Consider the following 23,643-nt stretch of genomic DNA (forward strand, 5'->3'; position numbering starts at 1 on the left):
CCCCAAACCCCTTTATCAACCTCCACTGTAGACCAATCTGAGCCAGTATCACAAAATCATCCATTTTTTCTCTTGCTAGCAACACTGAAGAATGCTGACAAGTCAGAGAGTACAAGTCTCTTCCCCGTCCCCGCATCTGGCAATTAATCTTAGACCATTACTTAGAAGAGATGCAGAACACTGGCTAGAATGCTACTGCTACAGGAACAGATTCTACCATCTCTGTAACAGATTTTAAAAAAGGTTGAGGCCAAAATAATGAAGAAATAGCAAGCCTGGAACAAGCTACAGAAACAGACGCATTTGCTCTGCTTGCTGTTAGGGGTATTTAAGACCTTCTCTCTCCAGTAATTACAGCAGCAGTATTAGTATCACTTCTTTCAGCCATTTAAAGCAAGCAAATTACCAAAAAACAGATAGAATGCTTACACAACTAAAACTCATTTATGTTATCTGCAGTCTGTATACATCTACTTTATAGTATTATATAGCAAATTATAGGAGCACTCAGCACGTTTATTAAAAACGTGTTGTAATTAGAAGTCTTTCTTCAATGCAGTGAAAACACAAAAAACAGACCCAGTTGGGGTGGTTTTGAGAGAATTTTAATAGACGTGTAATCAAAACTGTAACTGTTACCATTTCTTAACACCTTAATGCAGAAAAATATGTAGTGTTTACAAACACTACTTTTCAAGCTCACGAGCACGTTTCACTGGATTCCTTCTTCCTCAGGCACTTTCAGCATAAACACCTGTAATACAACAGCATGGGTAAGTTAACGTTCAACACTAAATATTAACCCATTGTTAACATAAGAGATATCATCAGAAAAACCTTTGCTCAACACCAGTCAATCTGCCGGTAATTCCAGCAATTTTTGGTTAGTTTCATCATATGATATCTTTAGGTAAATCGACACATTTCTAGCAGAAGCAGAACCATTATCCCTTTGCTCTACAGCGCCGTCAGCAAAACTGTAGCGCGGAAGACAGCTGCTCTTATACATTTACTGTCCATATTTTAGTCTAAGTATTTTTTTGCCTAGAACTTCCATTGATTTTAGAGCTAAGCATACACAGAAATGGAAACATAGCCAATGAGAATGTTCTCAACTAGGTAATGTTTCTGAGGCTGTAGCCAAAAACCATCACGATGAACTAGCAGCACACCAAATATTAAACTCACCCGGAAGAACTTCCTTCTCTTGCTGTCTCACTGCCTCCCACAGGACCTGTGAAGAGCTGCAACATCAATTAGTAGACATGAGTAACAATCAGCACAGGGCAGCCGAGACCTGCAAGCTATAGCTAAATACAGATACACCAGGAAATAACTATCAAGTTTTAAATTTTGAGGAAGAGAGAAGGGAAAGCAGATTGATTTAAGCTATAAAGTTCAAACCTATGAAATACGCCTCTTAAGTTTTTGGCAGCCTATAGGCCTCATTTATTCTCAATTTAGATTCCACCTGGTATAAAGCTCTACATAGTTCAGTGAAATTTATTACTTACCTTCTTCACCTTAGGGCCATCTCCAAGGAGTGACCTGCTCTGGGTCCCAGCTGTGTCACATTTATCTGGAAAGACCAGGTTCTGCAGATAAAGTGAAACAGATGGACATGAAGCTACATTAGATATTACAAGAGCACTTTTCACAGAAAGCAAGTAAGTTCTAGAAGACAAATCTCTAGAACTGAAACTGTGCGTGCATGTAGCTGTATTTCAGACAAATAAGAAGGTTATCGTCAGTTCTCGCATCTGACGGCACTTCCTATTCAGGGTTATCATCATCAACAGCCAACAACTTTTGTACTTGGTTACTTAAACAGATTAATTGTATCATCCTGAAGCAACAGCTGTACGTTTTCCGCTTTGTTTATAAAAGGTGTACGTAAAACTAGTCTCAATTCATTTTTATTTCTTTAACTTGCTTTAAGATGTAATTATTACAGTTTATTTTTGATTAACAGTCCTGTATTTAACTGCTTTACATCATATATTGTGTTTTACTGCTTTAGAGCATATAAAAGCAAAAGGCTAGAACCTTCTCAACAACTTTTCACAGCTTAGTACAAAAGAAACATTAACTTACTCTTTACGTCATGACATCTTTCTGCTGTGGGAAAAGAAAGCAAGAGAAGCATTACTAGAATACTCTTGAACAGTAATTTTAAAAAACTATAAAGTAAGTTTATCCAGAAAAAAAAAAAACAAACACAACCCCCCCGAAACCAGAATCTCGCCACCAACAATCTGCCTGCAGTTCTACCGCTGCTGTTTGCGTTGATGCCATGAATTGCCACAATTTTGTATCAACACAGCTTTTAGTAGTCAACAATCTCCTCTAACCTGTTTTTAGTCAGGAAACTGTCAGTCTGCCAGACTGCGTTTACCATAAGGGCAATTTTTAAATTGAAATTCCCCACACCACCAATTCAACGGTTGTAACGTTCACGGCACAGAAAGGGCCTGGCACATCGAACGACCAAGAAAAGTGACCTGCTGGCTAAAAAAAAAGGCCATAAAAATAAAAGAACCCATAGAAGGCATACAGGTGCCCAGTACTAACCACAAAAGCGTTACCGCCACAGGCCCTGCGGCGCTCTGAGCCTGGCCGGGCCCTGCCCCGGCACCACAGAGGAGCCTGTGGGCAGGCGGGAAGCTCGTGAGGAGGAAGGAACCGAACGCCAACAGGCTTCGCCCTCCCAGGCCTCTCAGCCCGAGCTCCGGGAACGGGCCGCCGGCAGCACCGCCCGGCCCGCGGGGTTTCTACCTCACGCACACACAGCACGCCCCAACCCAGCGCCTCGTTAACCTACCGGGGAGCCGTTCCAGCCCCTCCGGCGGGGTTCCAGCAGCGCCCGTCGCCGCCGTCCGCCACCATGGCCGACCTGCGGGGACAAGGGGAGTCAGGCGCCGCGTGCTCCGAGGCCACACCCCTCCCCGCACGTCACCAACGCGGCCCGTTCTCCCTCACCTCCCCCCCCCCCCCTCCCTCCCAACAGCCTCGGATGGTCGGGCCCAGCCCGAGCCGCCCTGGCGACGGGGAGGCAGAGCGGACCCCACCACTGCCGGGGGGGGAAGCTTAGCTCAGCCCGCTAAACGGTAAGCCGGGCCCCCGCCTCCCACAATGCCCAACCCGCACTGCCGGCGCGGCTCACCCTCCACCACGGACGCACGCAGGAGAAAAGGGCTGGAAGAGTCGCGGCGACTGGTTATAAAGGCTTGGGACATACCACTCCGCGGCGAGGGGGAGGTGGGTGGGCCGTGCCACTGCTCCCGCAAAGCGGGGGTGGGCCGAGGCGTCCATTTCCTGCAGCGCGGGCCGGGAGGGAGGCGGGCCCGGAGGCTTCTCCCAGCCCGGGTGGGCCGGTTTTGGGGGGAAAAGGAGGGAATTCGGTTCATTAAGGCTGGGCCGGGACAGGCCGTACCTGGAAGCGGGGCCCCGCAGCTCGCCCCGCTCAGGGCAGCCAAGGGAGCGGCCCCTCACAGAGAAGGGCCCGGGGTAGGTCAGTGCCATTTCAGACCACTTTTATTTGGAATAGAACAGCTGCTTAAATAAAATTTTCATTATTTTCACATTATAACGTCACCTTGAACTGAAAATAAGGGGGTTTGGCTTTCCTTGTGCCTGTCTGGCTATCATCTCCCCCCACAAAAGCAGCCCTGGCTTCCAGGCCTGGCCGCCAAGGCCGCGTGCTCAGAGCCCGCCTGAGGACAGCCGCAGGCAGAGCACAGGGTCCCCCCCACCATTGCTTCTTTTGGACAACGTTAACGGTCACCTGAACCACTTGCCAAAAAAAATACAGCTTTTTAACACAGCAAAAGCTTCCTAAGAGGAGGACTAGTGTGGTCCTATCGAGTCACCTAGAATTCAGAACCATTTTTTAACTCCGAGGCACAAATCCTCCAGCAGAAGCCAACGCTGAACTTCTTGCAGTTTTCAATGTAAGTTCATTTCAGTAAAATACACATGTTGCACTTCTCAGTATCAGAACATTAAATTCTACATTAAATTTCTTGAAGGTGACCTTTGTAGGTCTTGCATTCTTTTTATTAAGCAAAGAATTCCAATTACTTAATTTTCCTTCTTACACTGAAACTGTAGTTTGTCTAATGTGGAATATACTACTATCTGGGAGTTCAGTGAAAGACCAAGAACACATTAGGTAAGAGCAAAACAGCTGACCACAACAAGAAAAGGACTCGGAACAAAATTCTCTATGCAATCTCCCTCAAGGTCAAATAGATTCAAGTTAACCATGTTGAGGAAAAAAACATTCACTGAAGATTCTGTGCTCATTTTCAATTATCAAAACTCAGCAGTCCGTGTTGAGGAAACTAAGGAAGACCAAAGGTAGAGTTTGTGATACCAGCAAACACTTTTCAAGGCTTCTCTGTACATCATCCCAAAGCAAAGCCAGGCAAACATGCAATTACCAAGAAAACTCTATAGGGCCCTTCAACAGTAAACCCGTATTTTTCTTGCAGCTAAGCTACCATGGTCTCATTAACACACATAACCCTCCCCCCAAACCATAAACACAACAGATCTTACTAACGTGGAGGCATTTGTAAGGCGTATTTATGACTATCCAGAAGACAGAACCAGTGTTAATGGCTCCTCTTCCTCAAACACACACCTTTGCCTACCTCGCTTTTCTTGATTTCACACACCCATTAGTTCAAATCTTTGATCTCAGTTGAAGAGATTCTCTTTTCCCATTCTGCCCTTCATACAAGTTAGTGTGTCCCTCACCAGGCTCAAATTATGAATATTTACATGGGAACACAGTGGTTATCAGCAACATTAACAGTAGAGCACAACCAGCTGCTGAGCTTAAAAACATGCAAAGGTTCACAACAACGCAGAAGCCTGTCTTCATAAACCCGGTGGCATGATTCGTATCTGCCATCTCCTTTCAGGAAAAGGAAAAGTCATAACGGATTCAAAACAGTAATACAACACAAAGGTTTACTGGCAAAAAGACACTGGTTAAATAAATTTTATCAGGATGTTGAGAAATGGGTACGGTATGGGTATGATTCTATTTGAAAACTTCGGAAGGGGTATTAATGAAAGCACACATTAAAATGAATTATTACAGTGATAGACATTGCAGTCCTTTACTCTCAACAGTACTTTTATGAGACATTTATATATTCCATAATTAAATATAAAATCAAGGATGAGTGTCACAAAACAAGGAAATAATAAGGCTTGAAGCCCAGTCAGTCCCCAGATTACCCTTCTAGTCACTGTACCTTTCATTTTACCTTTAGTTTTACATGCTGCTATTACACATAATAAAGCAGTAAGAAAAGTTAATTGCAGACCCCTTGCTTTTGTAAAGCCTCAAACCTACTTCAACTTAGTACAAAAATAGGGGGGAAAAAAGAGAAAACATTTTGTTAAAAAGCAGAAAGGGGAAGAGATATCCATAGACATTTTGGACTGACAGAACCTAGGAAACAGGGACAATGCAAACAAATTTTCAGACTATCCAAATGTAGCAGACAGTGTTTTTGCTACTTGTTCTGTTTACCAGAATGTGATGTTCTAGCAATATTCCTTATTTGGAATTATTGGCAATCAAAATAAATGCCATAGGCAACAAGAAAAAATTGCAGTTGTACACCAATCTAACCTTTTTCCTACCTAGAGAGGGTATGCAGGTAAAAAAGCTGAATGTAACAAGTCAACCATGTGCACATCCACATGTACTATACAGTAAGAACATTCAAAAATATTGACATGAGACAATGATCCTATAGTTTTCCTTTTCTCTTTTAGTCATATATATATAGTTAAACAGCACATAGGAAAACACCACTATAGCTTTCACCGTGGCCAACGGGAAAATTCTCACAAATATAAAAGTGTATGTTTTTAAATTGTTAGATTTCTTCAAAACATAATACAGATAAAATGAAAGAAATAGAATTTCTCATCATGTAACAAAAAAAGAAAAAAAATTTAAACCCTCGGGAATTTACACCATTCTCAAACATCCAACTTTGCAGTCTTGAACATCTCAATCCCTACTACAGCAGAATAACCTCCAAAATAAATGAGCAGAATTCCTTGAGAGCAGTGATGCTACTTGAACACTACGTGAAATTTCACTGTACTAAAATGTTTAACGTAGATTTACATTCAGTATTTTGGAAGAAGGGAATGCCATAGTCCCTTCATGCTTTATCCTTGCTGGCTGCCTACCCAGGAAGCATTATTGTTATTACTTCAAGAGGAAAGGAAAGGTGCTGGTAAGAGCCAGAAGGGCAAGGCAATGATGCTGATTACAAAATGCCCTGTTCTTTGGATGAACTGTGTAAAATATTTTGTTAAGAGGCTTCATGTTAAAAATATTAAGAACAAAAAGGTCATCTTAAAAATACAGAGCATTTCTGCCTCTTCTTTTAAGTTCAAAGCTTGGGGAAAAGTGTTTTGCTAGAATTAACTACAGGTTTGCAGTAATAAACATATATGACAATGCCCTACGTAGCACAGGGCCAACCACAGACTCCAGACAAACGTGACTGCTTTAGGTTTCAAGTGGTATACGCATCTCTATTTTTGTATAAAAGGAACAGAGACACTTCTGGAACCTTCACTGCAGAGTCTTTGCCAGTGTCCAGCTTTTGGGCAAAGGAAATCTTGCCACACTGTAGAGTCACAATCTTGAGGATCAGAATGTAAAAACAATCATGATTCAGTGTCTGATCCAGAACTGCTTTCTCGGCTGATTTCAATTTGTAGAGACGGTAAATTATCCAATCGACTCTTTTTTTGCCGAGACTGTTCTTTTTCCTTAATGAGAGCACCCCAAACCCGCTGGAGCTCTGAATCATCTTCCTCTGGAGATGCCACAGAGTTTTCAGGTTTATCTGAAGTCTTTTCTTGTGTCTTCGGAGCAGACCCTAATCGGGTCCATAAGTTACCTAAATCAGATGAAAAATAAACATTTTTTTAAAAAAAACAGACAGGAGTAAGTAATTCTGGAAGAAGTCTGAGGAACCTGGTCTTAAAGTCACTGCATCTCTTTAAGCTCCTCGTACTCCTCCCACTGTAATGTTTGGCATGGAACTTACTACGCTTTGAAGCAGTAGTTGAAATTAAAATACGGGAGGCTCAATGCAATCCTGTTCACTGTTTCCCATTTACAGAGAATGCTACACGCAGGTCTGAAGGGCCATTGCATCCATTACACTTATTTTAGGGCCCTGTTTTCACCACAGTTTTAAAGTAGTCCTCTACTTCTAAGCATAACTATATAAAAATATTGCTTATAAAAACACTCAGCTCAACCTACCTATGTGTATTTACATTTCAAAGCTCTGAACAAACATCTGCAAATTCATCTTTAATTTCACTCACCTGAACACGCTTCATGATTTTCTGCTCAAATTTCTCTTATACTCTAAAATCAAAAGGATTGTAGTATTACATTTTCTGCATAAAACTAACCTGATTTCTTCTCTCTGGTATCAGAGTAGAGGCCTTTTACATCTTGTTTGGGGATTCCTAACCGGCTGTGTACATCTGATATTGGTTCTCGACGAGGAGCAGAGGTACTACTTGGAGGTTTAATTTCTGGAGAATGCGGTCTTTTTCCCAGTCTTTGCCGCACATCTAGGGATATTATCAGTGATTAAAATTATCTTTCTGGATAACAGATACCTTGCTTTAGAATTCTAGTACTGCTTGATACTTTGCAGAATAAAATGAAAATCAGAATATAAGAATCCTAAATATATTGATACTTAACCCATGATCTGATTCTTCAATTCTGAAGTTTGCCTGGTTTAGCTAGATATTCCTAGTCTTAAAGAGGTTTCAAACAGAAAGGCAAAGGTATATCCTATATGTGCCAACTTGTCAGAGCCCCAAAATATGCAGGAGGGGTAAAACACATCAATATAACTTCTACATTACATTGATACAAGAGAGTATCTTTCACTTATCAGTCAGATAACCCTCTGGATACTATGTATTGTCAAAAGTAGCTGAAATTACACATACCTGAGGCAAAAAAGTCAATTAAACCCAAAAATAAACCCTGCCAATTGAAAAATACATCCATATTCATGTAATAAGTGTTCTTTCATGTACGTAGCTAGTGTTTCACGTTTCATTTTGCACATAAGCTCCCCCACATGCTATGTTTCTCAGAGTCATACTCTGCCTCAAGGAGTGAGGAAATCAAAAAAGACAAAGTGGGGGGAAATAGAAACAGGCAAGTAAATTGGATAAAAATAAACATCACTCTTTCACTCAAACGCACTTCATTTTTCCCCAAAGCAATCCCCAATTCGGTCTCTTAGTGAGGAAAAATTAACTGTATGGATGCAGAAACTGCTGCTGAACAAAATTCCCCCGGGTTTGTTAGTTGCAGTGGAGCACAGTTGTGAAGTGAATATATCCATTTTAATGAGCCAGTCACAGTTCTGCACAACATAAGAGTTTAAAATTACCTGATTTTACAGTGCTGTTTGGCTGACGTGGCCCAGTATTATTCTGACGTTTTTCTTCTAACAGTAGTCTTACATCTGCAACTTTCTCTGATGATCCTTTACTGCCAATCCGATTTTTGATGTTACTGGTTGCTATGCTATCTGCTCGCATGGAATTCCTAAAAAAAATTTAATAGGTTTAACGTCCCTAAAAATAACTATACTAGATTTCATTTCATAAGTCCTCTTATACGTACAATTACATCATAGAAAACGGCAATATCAGGATTTCTCTACTGAGAAATAGAGGTAAAAGCATTAGTTAGAAGAGCACGTGTTCCAGTCAGAATCCTAAGCTTAACAATAACCACATGAATACCTCCGTATCCATTTCAAGGCAGGTACTGACTTTGTCTCCTTAAGGCTGTGTCTCTGGGTCAAAATTCAGAGTAGATAAGCAACCTTAAAATTGTTGAAAGACCTGACATTATAATGAAGTATAATCATACTATTGAAGGGATGCATATTAAAGTTATTTTAATAATCTACAATATATGCGATTCGGGTTACTATGTCCATAATGAATGTAAATTCCTTTTTGTCATCAACACTTTAGGGTTATTCTTCTTTCTGAAGAAAAAGGAAGGAGTAAAGGGAAAAAAGGAGTTATTTCTCCCTGGCTTAACTAGATATGAAGGGCAAGAAGTTAGTTTGCTTGCTTGCATACACTGATTCCACATTGAGCTTCATTATTATCAAGAATCAGGGTTATGGAAATCTGCAAAGGAAGCTATATTTTTAAAAATGTTATTTGCAATTAAAAGCCTGTATCGGTGTTTTCTGTATTTTGTATTTCTTTTTAAAACATCTACTACAAAGTTATGTTAATTGAAAAAGTAGCTTCAACAGTTTGTCTTTAAGCTCTGTCACTAATTAAAATTTAGAATGCCTTTTCACTGATATTTTTAAAGAATAAGAAACTTTTACCTAATATTTTTCAGTTGAGATTCCACCTCATCTGCATACATTGTCATTTTCATGCTCTTTTTGGGAGAGGGTGTTGATATCATTTTCAGTTCAAGATCATAGTCCATTTCATCAGAATCAGATGCACTAGCACTCGATCGTCTTGCTGCGCTGCGGTCTCGGGACTGTTTGAAAGCTTGCAGTTCATCACGGTACTCTACCACCACTCTGTCATCTTCATCCATATCCTGATCTTCTTCCTCCTCTTCTTCCTCCTCAATAGGCTCTTCAGGAACATTTATTAAGCCTGTAGCAAAACAAACCAATTCTACTAAACGGAAGTTTATCATTCATATAAGGTACCTTAAAACCAATGCAAAAAAAAAAAAAAAAATCACTGTAATTAATGATCCGCCACAAATGAGTCTTTGTAGTTCTCTGAGGCTAAAGAGAGCAAATATTTTGCAAAATATTGTAAGTGGAACCTGTATTACAGAATAGTCTAAGTGGAAGAAAATTGTCAAGGGATGAAAAAAGTCCATGGTGTTCACTATCTCAGAAGCCTGCTCAAGCATAAAGCTGGGGTGAATATATAAAGTACAACTGCCTCTTGCAGTAGGTGCAGTTCATACTTCCCGAACTAAGCATAACGATTCCTATGATCTTGCAGGGCTTCGTGTGACAACTGCTGGCTCTGCAACAATCCTTAAGTCCTGTATGCAGTAATGCCAAAAAGAAAGTATCATTAATATGAATTTATCACATATATGATTTAAACATAAATAAAAAAATTAAATTTGGTCATCAGCAGTGTGCAAGCATCTTTTTAGAAAGCAGTACATTATCAACATGCAAAATTTTCAATGAGATTTCCTACATCCATGGCTGTATTTTTAACAGGTCGCTCATATGAAACTTTGACACTGTACTTGTCTCATGTCAAAGATTTTTACATCAATTATTTTTCTAATGCATACCCCCTACCTTAGGGAGCAGATGAAGATATTCAAGCCTAATTAATAGAATTTTCTAATCTTTATTGTTCTACATCTAGAGCTGGCTTTTTCATAGAACAGAAGAATGGACATAGCAAGTAGGACAAATTGTCAAGAAGTTTAAAGAAGTTATTTCTTCTTTTTGCCCTTGATGCTATAGCCCCCGTGTCCTAAATTTGTAAAAGAAAAACATGGCATAAAAAGTAGCAGCTATTTTGGTAAGCCAATGAGCAGTGTGAAACTTCTGCATCAGTTGTTCTCTGCAAACTCTTTAAGTGTAATTCGGTTATAGACTTTTTTTTTTTTTTTTTTTTTTTAAAAAGGACACTTCATTTCCAGGCACCGCAGGGGATTAGATGAGGCATTGTTTAAGGTCCTTTCCAGTGCTGCATCTCCCAGTTGTGTTCCTACAGGGTCCAGGTATTGCCATCAGTTACCTGAATGACGATGTTTATAAGGAGTCGTCAAGCCAACATCATCCCCGATAAGCGTCCTTTTCTTTATCACATCCCGATGGATTCGACGTGAATGGTATCTTCGTTTCCTGAAACACCATAAAAAGAATGACATTCCTGTCACAGAAAAGGCATAATGAACAAGCCATATTCAGGCCTGGATTAAGCATAAGCAATTATCACTCGCTTTAACAGCAGACATACATTTATGTCAGAGATCTGTTCTAAATGTTTTGTATACAAATTCATTATTTTCATGAGAAAATACCCCCCTTGCAAATTCATAGACACATTGCAAAAACATTATTTACACATAAGAAGCATCCACACAAACTGAAAAGAAAATCCACTAATTAAACCAGGTTTAGACCATCTTGTCCAATTGCCTAAAACATTCCAATTCCTCTATCTAATACTCACCAAGAATTGCTAAGAATCCCCTTCATGCCTCCATAATTCGGATTGCCGTATTTCATGTAGTACTGGCTTCGCCTTGCAGCTCCCAGCTCCTTTTTGTCATCTGAAAAAAACATAAAGGAATAGTTCCCTCTTAGAATATATCTTACAACACTAGCATAAAAATATATAACCATCCAGTCAAAGGCACAGAGAGTGAAAGTAAGACTGAATATGTCTTACAGATCAGTACTACTTCAATCTCCTTCACGAAGGATAGGATTTTGCTGACGCCTCTGAAATTTCTCCTACCACCACAGTTTTATTTGTGTCTAGAAACTTAATTCTAGGGAGACTGAGTTTCAACATATCAGCTTAACAGAGCATCACATCCCCCTGTAACTGCCGGAGGCTATACTTACCTTATTCATGACCTTTCTGTTCTTTGTGGATGTGGCACTTCCCACATGGCCCAGAAATTATATGGATTTTCATTTTACTCATAAATATCATTTAATATCTCAACCGTATTTAGCAGTAATTTCCACTAATACCTCATCAGCATCTCAAATGATTTTTGTACTTATAAAACATGAAATTTACCTCTGTGGCGAAGGGCATCATAAACCCTATTCTATGGTATTGGGAAGAATGCCCTGAGCCCAAGATAAAATTTTTATGTACAATAATTCTCATACAACTTGAACTGGATTTAATTCACACATTAAATGTGGATTTATTGCAAAACCTTAAAATCAGCAAAAAACCTAACAATTTTGCAGATGAAAATTAGGTACTTTGAGTCATTAATTAGTCAACAAATAAAAACTACAACAAGCAATTAATTCATTATGCTTGTTAAGCTGTTCATTTACCTTTAGTAGCAAATCTCATGAATAGCTTGTTTCCTTTAGCCAGTTTATTGGCAGGGCGAAGATCATTACGCAGGAGAGAATCCTCTTCTACCTGGGAGAGGGCATCCAACTTTGGGGGGCAAAAAAGGTATTTTGGACTCAAAAATAAAATTACCGTTGAACAAAAATGGATTGCTTACAGAGAAGCAATCAACTGATAAAGTTACTTTTCAAACTATGTTCAAATGAAGTCTGCTTTTTTTCTTGAAAAATTAATGTCAATTTTTAAAGTAATTTGCACAGCAGATTTAAAATATTTCCTTCTCTTGCTTCATAACATTATCTCAGATTATTAAATCAAATAATTTTCATATGACACTATACTACTGACTGAACTGCAGAAAATAAATAGCACAACTTGGACACAGAAAAACTACTACTTGATTTTTTTGCTTGTTTCATATCTAAATCGGTTTACTAACAGGTTCTCATGCCCTCACACAATGACTAAAAGGTGCTTTTTTTTTTTTCATTTATGTCTGAATTTTAGTTTCTATAAAGCAGATTTCCATGATGTATGAGTGTTCACTGAGCCATTCCTAACAAAAACTACTAATCACACCTATTATATATTCAGCCAATGAAGATTAAATTACTTACAAAACATCAATGTGTATGCTGATTCTCACACATATCTATGGACAGCCTAAATCCTATTTGTCTCTAAGCACTGCCTTCACTGCTGAAAGGCCGTTACCATCCATTATTGCTCTTTTTTTGCCCCCTCGCAGAACAGAGCAGCCAGTCTAGCTCTTATGTGCTGGATGCCCTACCACTTCTCAAAATCTGCTTTCACAGAACACTCTTACATAGCTATTCTCACCAACAGCATACCTGCACTTCCTGTCATTTCCCTACCTAATTTACTTTGATAATTAAATTGTGAATTACAAATATATATGATTGAAACTATAATGTTATGAAGACTTTACACCAATCAGAGCAAGACTTCTGTAACAGTGTTTTCACTTTCCTTCTGTACTCACCTCAACATCACTTGGATTGTCATCCTCAACCTCACCTTCTTCTGTCTCATCATCAGAACTTTCATCCTGTTTTTCTAAGAAGGAAAATAATTGGGAAAAAAAATAACCTCCATGTTAGTGTGTCAGTCACATTTGATTATTATTACCTACATTCTCTGAAATCAAACTGAAAGTGTTATCCTTTCTTCTGTGAAGCCTAGAAAATAATCAAAACAATAAATGTCTACAGAAATTTGAAGCACGTATGAGCACAGAGTAACATTAACTAGACAGACCCTGTGCAGATAACTGCCTGCAGCAGCACACGTGGATTATTAATTTAATTCTTTGAAAGCAAGTGAAATTGCACTGCATTTCAGGCTATGACAGAGATCGGCAAGGCCAAGACTGTAAAAGGCATATAAAAGCCTATTTCCCTCAGCCTCCCTTTAAAATGCTGCAAGTACCTACAAGTATCCAATACCAACAATGTAAAACAGGCTATTATTCAAAAGCTTAGAAGTTTCTGAGAGAGAGCAGAAGGAAAAAAAAACCTTAGTGACTTAATTTCAAAGTGAAATCATTAACAGAAGAGCGTGAGCTTCCAACACCAATAAAATTGTGAGATGATGTAGATTTTTCAGGGTTCTTTTTAGCTCAGTGTAAAAAATTGATATCAGATTTTTTTTCCCCCCCAAACAGTCCTCACAAAAAAAAACATAGCAAATATGGACAGCTATATACATATACCAATATCGTTTGCAAAGATCTCGAAGTACTTCATAGACATAAGAATAAAAAAACCCCAAACTCTTATATTTCAGAGTTCTTTATCTTAATGTCATCCAACAATGGACTTGAAAACTTATAAGAGAGCAACAGATGTTCAAAAGATCCTGAAAACATACCCAAGTTCAAAGAAAAGAATAAGGCACAATTAACCAAACTGATGACCTTTAAAGGTCCCTTCCAACCCAAACTGTCCTATGATTCCTATGATCCTATGAAACCAAAGAGAGAATTTAGGTCAACAAATTATTCAAACCTGAATAATTAAGTTCCATCAGGAACAGCATTCAAGCACTTCCCCCCCCACCAAATTATAAGCTTCTCACACTTCTCACAGTAAAGACTAGTCTCTTGCTTCCCTACATGTCTAAATAGCCCTCAAATTCCTATATAAAAAAGGAATGCAACTAAACCAGATTACTCCAGTATATCTGTACGCATCTCACACCTTAAGATGTAACTGAACAGTTTGTACTTTATCTAATATCCCACTTTTCCAGATGAACAGGTGAATAAGTTTATGTAGGAGTAATTTAGATGACAGTTTATTTTGAGATGTGGTGTAATGGTGATGTAGTAAGTAATTTGTAGCCAACAAGATTAAATACATATATTTATGCTCCATTTAAACAAGACAGTCACTAATCTCCAAAAACTTCATAACAAGTCTTACTTGAAGCATTACCAACATTTGCTCAAAATTTAAAGTCACATGGGTAGTTGAGGAGCCACTGCGTTGTGGAGAAAAGCAACAAGACGAAAAGGTGATGAGTTAGAAGGATCCACAAGTTTAACAAAGCCCTAAACCCCAAACTTTCTAGAGAGGCTTTTGGCAGCACTGCAAATATCTAATAGAGAGATTGGTTACCTGCATTTTGTTCATATAGCATTGTTTAAGCAAAATCTATGGAAGAGTTAATGAATACAACATCCCTCTCTGCTTTGGACTGTGTGGTACAGTACTTTGAACCACAGCAATTTATCACACCAGCCTAACAGCAAAACAGTCCTGAGGTAGCAAAAGTCTGATTTCTAATTTACACCCCTAAAAGTAAAATAAATTTACAATTAAGCCATTCAGGTACCAGATTTATCACAACATTAAGGTGTACTTTTGCTGCTTTGCTCTTTTATGCTTTTAACTGACTTTTTAGTGTGCTTCTTTCTTGAAAGTAACGCAGCCAAATTTAGAGATTATATACACAGTGGTGAAGTGGTACAGTCACATCGGCATGAACGATATACTTAAAGGATGGTGGTGTATCAAGAAAGGAATTAACTGTGGTATTTCAAAAATAGGACGTTTTCTTTCACCTGCTTTTTCCACACTTAGAATCCATCCTTTTACTGTCTTTGTACACACATCACACAGATTTATTTCTGTGCAACATGTACCACTATAAATATCATATCTGAATATGACCCTGCATCTAACATGTTCGGTATCGACTTAATTACTGCTTTTGGTCTAGCTCCAACCCACCTTTTAAGAAGCAGCTTCTTCAAAAGGTTTCCAAGATGAAAGCCTTTTTTAAAGTGGCAGAATACATTTACCTGAAACTGTACGATAGAAGCTCCTTCAGTAATTTAGATTATGCAGTACCCAAGCACAAGTTTAAAGTTTCATTGATTTAACTAGATGATGTCTACATATGCATATCTCAATCTACCTTTCTTGGTTTTTTCAGCTGTCTTCTCTTCATTGTTTTCTCTGCTTTTTGTTTTCTCCTGATCAGGCAAGGAACTCATATTTATTAGAGCCCGTGTTGCTGTTACTTCATCAAGCCAGACCACATTACCTATGACATATACACACACAAAAACAAAACACATTTCATATAATCAAGCAGTCACATACACAGCCTTACTGGAGAGAAATTATGAACCAAAGTTCAGAAATGCTCTTATATAGTGACCTGACAAAGAAGTAATCAGATATACCTCTTGCAGAGGAAGTCATGTTCTTTAACACACTTGATAAACTGGAGGATCCACAGCGCTCATCACATGACAACACACACATACAACAACTGATCAAAACCCAAAATCACTGAAATGGGACTGCTTTCTGAGCACAGCAAATTAGGATATTGAATCAGGGTCAGTATTTCATAAACACGTTAGCACACAAATGCAATTAAAGGGGGAAAAAAAAAATAAAAAAAAAAAAAAAAGAAGCCGCCTTGACTTTTTTCCCTTTGGCAATTTAGCAGAACCTTGGACCTCATTGCAGAATTCTGTTAATCTTTTCCCAAAAGCAGGAAAATAGGGGAAAATAGGAGAGACTGCTCAAGCACAGATTATAGCGTACATAGGTTAACAATATGATTCAGTACATGCCTCATACGTGCCCTAAGTATCAGCAGATGGTACCAAAATATAACTTATTAGGCCAATTAAAAGCATTTTATAGATGCCAAAATTGAAAGAGCTAAAACTGCTTAGAAACAGAATTAACAAAAGCTTTCTGCACGAAGGCCTTCAGTGCAAATACAGCAATAAACATAATTTAATGCTGTGCTGTTAAGCAGAGTGTATTCAGCTATGAAAAAAATTATAGTGTCCCAAAATCAAAGATTCTCTCTTAAATTACTTGAACAGACAAGATTTACAAGGTGAAAAACACCCAGATATGACTGGCTAATAACTTTTCATCTTTGTGTGCCTACCGGCTCTTCACATTTCCAAATTTTCAAAGCCTTTATCATTTTATGTTCAACAGTTTGAAACACAGAACACTGTCTAAATTCACCTTTGCCCTAAGACACCTTGAGATGTAATTCAGTTGGGAATATTAAAATTTTTACTATGCTGTGATGCAAATTTATGCTGAAAAGAATGCTTTCTCTTGGAATTTTCACCAAGCATAGCTGGCATGCTAACTCAGATACAGCATGAAAATTAACCACTAAAAAAAGATGTTTTAACCATAATTGGGTAAAGTACCGTTACAACTCTGAAGTCTGCATTTTTGCACTGTAAGTTCACTCTGGTTCCACACTAAATTGACACACGTAACATTTAAGAAAAAGGATAATCAGACTATCTTAGAAATGTAGCCTCAGAGAAAGCGCACAGCTTAACTCTGTATACCTTACGCATCACTGCAGGTTCATCTAGCAGCTCTTCACTGCAATTGTCCGCCCAGGACTCATCGCGTTTCACATTTTGTCACCTTGTGGCAGCATATCAAGCCATCATACATGGTGACTTCAAGGTTACCCATATTTTGTAGCACACCATTATCTTTTGTCTGGCACTCGAACATAATTCTTTCAGGGTCATTCCAGGGAACCATGATACTAATTCTCAGGTCTCAGTCCTGCTCGTCAGGAAACCAGTTTCCAGCAGTTCCAATCAATTGGAAAACCTGCACTGGCTCCTACTTCTTTTTTCTGTGATTTCAGTTACAGTACTTCTAGCCACATGAGTGTCTCAGGGCTTTCCAGTTCCATCACCCAGCGCCCAACTGTAGCAAACAGGTCTTGTACACTCATTAGTATCACTGAAGATATAAAGTTGTTGACAGTCATGCTATCTTTTTGGCAATCTCACTGCATGCATACGCCCTGAAACAGCCCCTGTAATGCAAATTTACATTCCTTTTCCAATCTATGTAAATCACATTCAGCTGCTACCTTCTTCCACCCACTAACTTCTCCTTAAGAATGCACTAAACAAATATGGCAACAAGTCTGCTCCTTCGCAGCACAAAACAATACAAACCTGCCTAACTGCACACAGCTCGATAATCTTCACTCAGAATGTCAGCTTTTGTGACACTCGTAAGCAGATACACTATTTGTCTCAAGATGTAGGCAGCACAAAATTTTAGACCTCCCTCCCCCCCCCCCTTTAAGAGATCTGCAAGTTATTCTGTGCTCTCTCTTTCCAACAATAAATACCCAACCAGACAGTGCATGTGATTTTCACCATGTGCTATTAATTCTTTTCTTCTACAACTCTTTTGATTAACGCAAATGACAGGGAAACTGAGACAGACAAAAATCAATGACTTTGAAAGCCACTAAGACATCTGAAGTACAGCTATAACCGATGTTAAAAATAGAGTAAGCATTACAGACAAAAGACTCCATTTACTTACATGATGTGTCATCTAACCACTCAATATGAGCAGGAGGATACTCTTTGAAATAGGCAAAGATATCCTGGGTACTCATCTCATCCACCCCACAAATGTAAATTGTGTCCAGTCTCACTTTAGGAATTGCTGTGAAGAGGAAGAGATACAAAACTGGCACTCATTTCTATAGAACAAGCTTTTATGTTAGTAACATATGGGTTTATAAAGCAAACATTTTAAGTAGCTAAAGGGAAGCTAATTAAAGCAAAGTATGATGTACACCATTCTAAAACACCATAACTTGAATTATTATCCCACAATGCAAAACTCTAATAAATTGAGAATTAAAAAACAGTGTAACATTACAAGCATTGGTAGATGCAGGTACTGCATAGCAATCAAACTGCCTTAAAAACATATTTTCTTTTAATGCTGCCAAAGTACTACCATTAAATACTGAAGAGCCAGAATACTAATGAGGCCTGTGACCAGGACGTGTACAAAGCACTTCCACTTAGTATCATCTGATGGAGAGCTGTTACAGGCCACGGCTTAGCAGGTCCAAGCTGCCAGTTGGAAAAAAAAAAAAAAGCTTTGAGAACTAACTGAATGCCAAAAGCACCAATCTGTTGTGCACACATCTCCCAGCTGATCTGCTTATATTCCAACATGCCCAGCTTGCCATCTCAGAGCACATGCGCAATCAGTCCAGTGTCACTGTGCGTACAGCACAGAACCTGATCTCGTTGTGCATGGGACACAGAGTACCCCACTCGTACACAAACAGTGACCAAGGTCTTTTCAAAGAATTTGAAGATTCTTAAAGCAGCACTGATCCAGAAGATAAAACTTGGACATGCAGCACTGGGTGCCATTGCCAAACAGTAAATAAGGTAAACAAAAAATGTTTTCTTCTTTCTGGGGTTGGTAAAACGAGGAACAAAATAATAACTGTCAAGTATTTTAATGACATTAAAACAAAAATGTGAAAAAACGTAACTCAAAGTGATTTCTTTTGGCAATGAAGTGGGAAAACCTCTGGGGATGCAGGAAATATTATAGGATAAATAGGAACTATGAAGAAGTAAACGAAGGGATCTTTTCTTCTTGTCTGTTGGATAAACTCACCTTTCTTCATCATGTCCCGATCCAGCGCCACATTCCTTTGGGCAAGATTCACTTCAGCTCGAAAATGAAAGCGTTTTGCTCTTTGTTCCTTTTTCTCAATTGCTTCCTGTGAAATGCCAAACAATGCAGTCAAAACACGAATCACAGCAGCATTCCCAACAAGTTGCACCAAAGGACCAGATATTTAAAATAAAATCTACCAGACAGCAACAATCTATATTAATAATTCTATTAATTCTGAAGAGACCTGTAAATTTCAGAATGTAGAAATAATTCACTAAAACATTTCTGTGCCACATACTCGTTTTAATGTACGTCCAGCAACATAATGGGAAACAAGATGCATGGAAAACACAGTATCTCGGACAATGCTCAGACTCCACGATGGAACTGTAACATTATATTTTCCTTCCTAACAAACGTACAGAGGCTGTGCTCAAGAAAATCTCTCTTAAAACAAGCATCTCCACCACATGGAAAATTTGTCTTTTACGATTACAGAGATTTTTCCCTATCTGTTTTTTAAATACATACAAAAACGTAACCTTGCCTCTCTGAGCATGAATTTAACAATACTAGCTGGAGCACTGACTATAGAGATCTTATTGAGACTGGCAGTTCAAGCTGCTTTTAACTAGCCCATGAGCAACAGCTTGTGTGGATCTTGTGTAATTCTTGAAACTAAGAAGCTCCTTATTATACAGCATTTATTAGGAAGCATTATAGATTTTTGTACCTTACTAACAAAAGTCAAATATGGAACACAAATTGTGATTAACCAAAAACTGTAACCAATTATATCCAAATAAACATGGGATTTTTACTAGTTTTTAAAGATTGCCAAAACATCTGACCACATTTCTTAAAGTTTTTCAGAGTTGCATCATTAAAGAACATAACAGAAGATGACAACTTTTCCCTGACTAGGGGAACTTCAAATTCTTCACCGAATTACAATACACACAAGCTATATAGCGAAGCGAAAAAGCTGATTTTCAGCCTTCAACTGGAATTCTTCTGGCACTCTTTGACATGCACAATCTTCTGAGCTTCAGTAATGCACAATCATTTGTCAACACACTGTTGTGGTGGGGATATCTGTTAGAATTTGTAAAATTGTATCAGTGCTACAAAGTATATGACTAAATGCTTTTTCTCCACTACCAAATGCTAGATATAGTGGTCAATTGTACTACATGAAACAACAACCAAGTCGGTATTAAATGCACAGAAATGAGCTGTAGGATTAAATTCCACAGAATTATGTAACTTTAAGTTATTTAAATGAAACAGCTATTCACATTCTTTAAACTACGTCTTAAATAATTAAACAATAAGGTGCCTTTGGAAGATACGGGGCAATGAAACTAGATTTTCCTGCCAAACACTTGTTCTTCCTTCTGTCACTCACCTAAGAGGAAAACCCGCAACTGACTTGTCTCAAGGGGCTTTCTTTTGCAATATCAAGAGGCACCAAGGCTATTTCAATAGAAATATTTTCAGGTTTTGGCACACAAATTTTTGTAACTTAAAAATGCTAATTTTCACAGTTTACAAGAGATATCAGGTCCTGATGCAGGCCACAACCAACAAAAGGAGAATTCTCTTGTTGTTGAAAAATGCCAGCTATCTGAACATGAGGCTAAGCTTCTGAGCGCGTTGGGGAAGAAATAAATGAAACGGTTCCTCCTTTCCAGTAGCAATAATTAGAATATATTGAAGAACGGTAACACAAAAATTACCTTGGATGTCACATCTATTCCAGTAATGAAACTTCCAGCTTTGTTTTCATATCTCCTACTAGTGTCCTGAAACAAAGCAAAATGGTGATGAAATCTCAATGAACACTGAAAGCAACGTACCTGCTATGTGGAAAAAAAATTTGGCCATTTCTACAAGAAATCCATCCTCTTCTCCAAGCTACACCCCTAGACAGACAGATACACAAGCAATAAATCTCGCTGATGTCAGTGAAGGTAAAAGCATATGAACTGAACCAAACTTCCTTTACTGTAAGCATTCTTTCCTTTGGCAAAAGTTAGTTTCCATGTCTGCCGCTGCTAAGGTTACCACTTACTCTCCCTCAGCAATACATGGGAAGTCATCAAACACTTTTCCTAACTAAAATTTCCACAATTGCAGTTTCAGGTATAGTTTTCTTGTAAAACATGAACAGATTTAACAGTGATACCTGATTCTTGAAGTGTCAATTTGCAGCTTTTAGTCTCAAAAGTCAGAACACCAAACCATATCCACAATTAAACAAGTAACTTTTACCCCTATTTCTATCATTGTGTCAAACCCAACTCCCAAAAACCAGCAGGATGAAACATTACTGTTTTGATACAAGCCTACTGACAAAGAATAAAAATGGAGAATGATGTGGGAAAAAAAATTACAAGTTTCATTTACATTCATCAGGACTGCCGAATTCACAAGACTGCACTAAACCACACAGACCCTGGGCCAATGACCCAATTCTGTTCCTTTCATTGTTTGCATATGTAAAAATGGTACCTCTTCATTCTGGCACCCTCAGGACCATCACCTGGCAAAAGTTTGGGGCTGGAAGAACACATCTTGCTTTCTCTAGGGATAAACGTGTTATTTACACTTGTGCCGCAATTATTATTTTGGCTAAAGGACTTTTTCTAGAGAGTAAGCCAGTCTTAGTTTAGAAATACCAAAGTACACACTATCTAAGCACTTTTCTTAGTAACAGTGTCAAATTTTGTCTAAAGCTGCCAGATGTTCAGAGTTATTAAAAAGAAAAGCAAAATAAACATTATTTTTAAAGTTAAAAAAAACCACTGTCTAAGGTTGACTCATGGAGCACAAGGAGGGTGCTGTCTCTTAGGCCACATATTTGGTAGAAGCTCAAGAACGTTGGTAGATCAGCTATTTAGAGATTAGTTTCTAAAGTAATTTCCACACAAGTTTTGGAAGCAAAAGACTACTTAGGAGTTTAGAACTGTGACCCATTTTTAGGTATTAAACCTAATCCTACTAAAACTTGTACAGGAACAATTAGCAAAAATGTAAAAGGGGGAAAAATAGAAAGGAAACCCTCAAAACCCACCCACGAGGGCCCACATTCCCAGTGCCTCCAACTCCGTTCTCCCAGTCACCCCCTGCTCCAGGTATCCCCCATGTTCCTCACATCAACCACTGCTTTTACGCTCTCCCACCCACACCGCCTTCTAGACCCCACCACCGCACCCCAAATCCTCTTCTCCACCACCTCCTTTACTCCCTTCACTCCCAAACACATCCTGGCCACTTCCTCTTACAATTTGCCCCCAAACTCCCCTCAGACACCCCTGAGCCCCCTCAAGCCGCCGCTCCCGCCACCCTCATCCCATGCCTTCCCCGCACGCACTCCCCACCCCACGACGCCCCTCTTCCCACGAATGTACCCCCAAATGCTCTTACAGACCCTCGCAGACCCCCACCCCGCCACCCTCAACCCCTCCTCAGGAGCCGGTCCCTCCTTGTCCCCCCTGCCCGTGACCCCACCGCGCGCTCCCTCACCGGAATGAGCTCCCGGAGCGAGCGCCTCACAGGGATGGTCTCCAGCTCGCCCTCTTCCACCTCCATAGGCTCAGGCTCCGGGCCGCGAGGCTCCGCCGTTGTCGCCGTCGCCTCCGCCTTCACCGAGATCCGCAGGCCCCGCACGGCCGCCATGGCTCCGCCAGGCCCGCCCGCCGCCCGGCCAGCGAGACGGCCAGAGAGACGGCCAGAGCGCCGCCGCCCAGAACCACCACCGAGACCGTAAGGGCGGATAGAGCGCCACCCGGAAGCGAGAAGTGGTTGGGAGGGGGACCAACATGCTCAGGCTATAGAGACATGGGGAAAGAGCGGCGGCGGCGCCGCCGGTCCTCCAGCGCTACGGGGAGCGAGAGGGCTGCGCCGCCATTTTCCCCGCGCAGCGCTGGGGCCGGCTCACCGGGGGGCGGTACCAGGTGTGCGTGGAAAGAGAGACCCGAGTGGGGCCGGGGGGGGGCAGGTCCAGACCTCGTTATAGCAGGCTCTGCTTCCTGCAGCGATTATTTTAAACAGCGATCTGAATTCTTAAAATGTTCATTCCCCCGCTCCATACTATAGGAAGATCCCGCCGGAATTTTACACTTCTGATAAAACAAAGCTAATTTTCAGCGCACGGCTCGCCACAGCGCGTGTATCCTGTTGTTCTTGGGCTCAGTGATTCTCTTTGTGAAGAGCTGATGTCCCACCCCGGGCGTTCAGGCTGTTGGGGGAGAGAAGCCCTGTCCCCCTTGGCCTAAAGAAACCACACGGGTCTTACCTTCGTTCCCCTAATTACGCTAATCAGCTCTATCCCCATGAGACAAGCTCTTCATTCCCCTAATTATGCTAAACAGCTCCCCCCTGCGCACAGTGGACCGGAACCGTGTTCTGCCTGAGGGCCTGCTCCTGCCTTGGCACCACCATTTCCCCACCCGCAGGGTGACACCACAACCGGGGGCTCCACAGCCGT

At 39.9% G+C, this 23,643-nt stretch overlaps 1 protein-coding gene and 1 long non-coding RNA gene across 2 annotated transcripts; both read right to left on the bottom strand.

Moving 5' to 3' along the window:
• Positions 1 to 593: 593 nt before the first annotated feature.
• LOC309679667 lies at positions 594 to 3,180 on the bottom strand. The gene is made up of 6 exons (XR_014269840.1): positions 3,164 to 3,180; positions 2,822 to 2,893; positions 2,095 to 2,118; positions 1,515 to 1,595; positions 1,189 to 1,244; positions 594 to 754 (listed from the first exon to the last, which is right to left on the bottom strand). It is a non-coding gene; the product is annotated as an uncharacterized lncRNA (long non-coding RNA).
• Positions 3,181 to 4,899: 1,719 nt separating this feature from the next.
• Positions 4,900 to 22,832, bottom strand: NCBP3 (nuclear cap binding subunit 3; the record flags this gene model as incomplete). The annotated part of the gene is made up of 13 exons (XM_082493251.1): positions 4,900 to 6,944; positions 7,471 to 7,635; positions 8,478 to 8,635; positions 9,444 to 9,729; positions 10,855 to 10,961; positions 11,293 to 11,392; positions 12,144 to 12,252; positions 13,169 to 13,242; positions 15,607 to 15,735; positions 18,042 to 18,167; positions 19,149 to 19,254; positions 20,891 to 20,956; positions 22,680 to 22,832. The coding sequence occupies 13 exons, from the start codon at positions 22,830 to 22,832 to the stop codon at positions 6,709 to 6,711; spliced, it is 1,815 nt and encodes a 604-aa protein (XP_082349377.1). The 3' UTR covers positions 4,900 to 6,708.
• Between the last annotated feature and the right edge of the window lie 811 nt (positions 22,833 to 23,643).

The sequence above is a fragment of the Vanellus vanellus genome (assembly GCF_965231255.1).
Source record: "Vanellus vanellus genome assembly, chromosome: 19".
Classification (NCBI taxonomy): Eukaryota; Metazoa; Chordata; class Aves; order Charadriiformes; family Charadriidae; genus Vanellus; species Vanellus vanellus.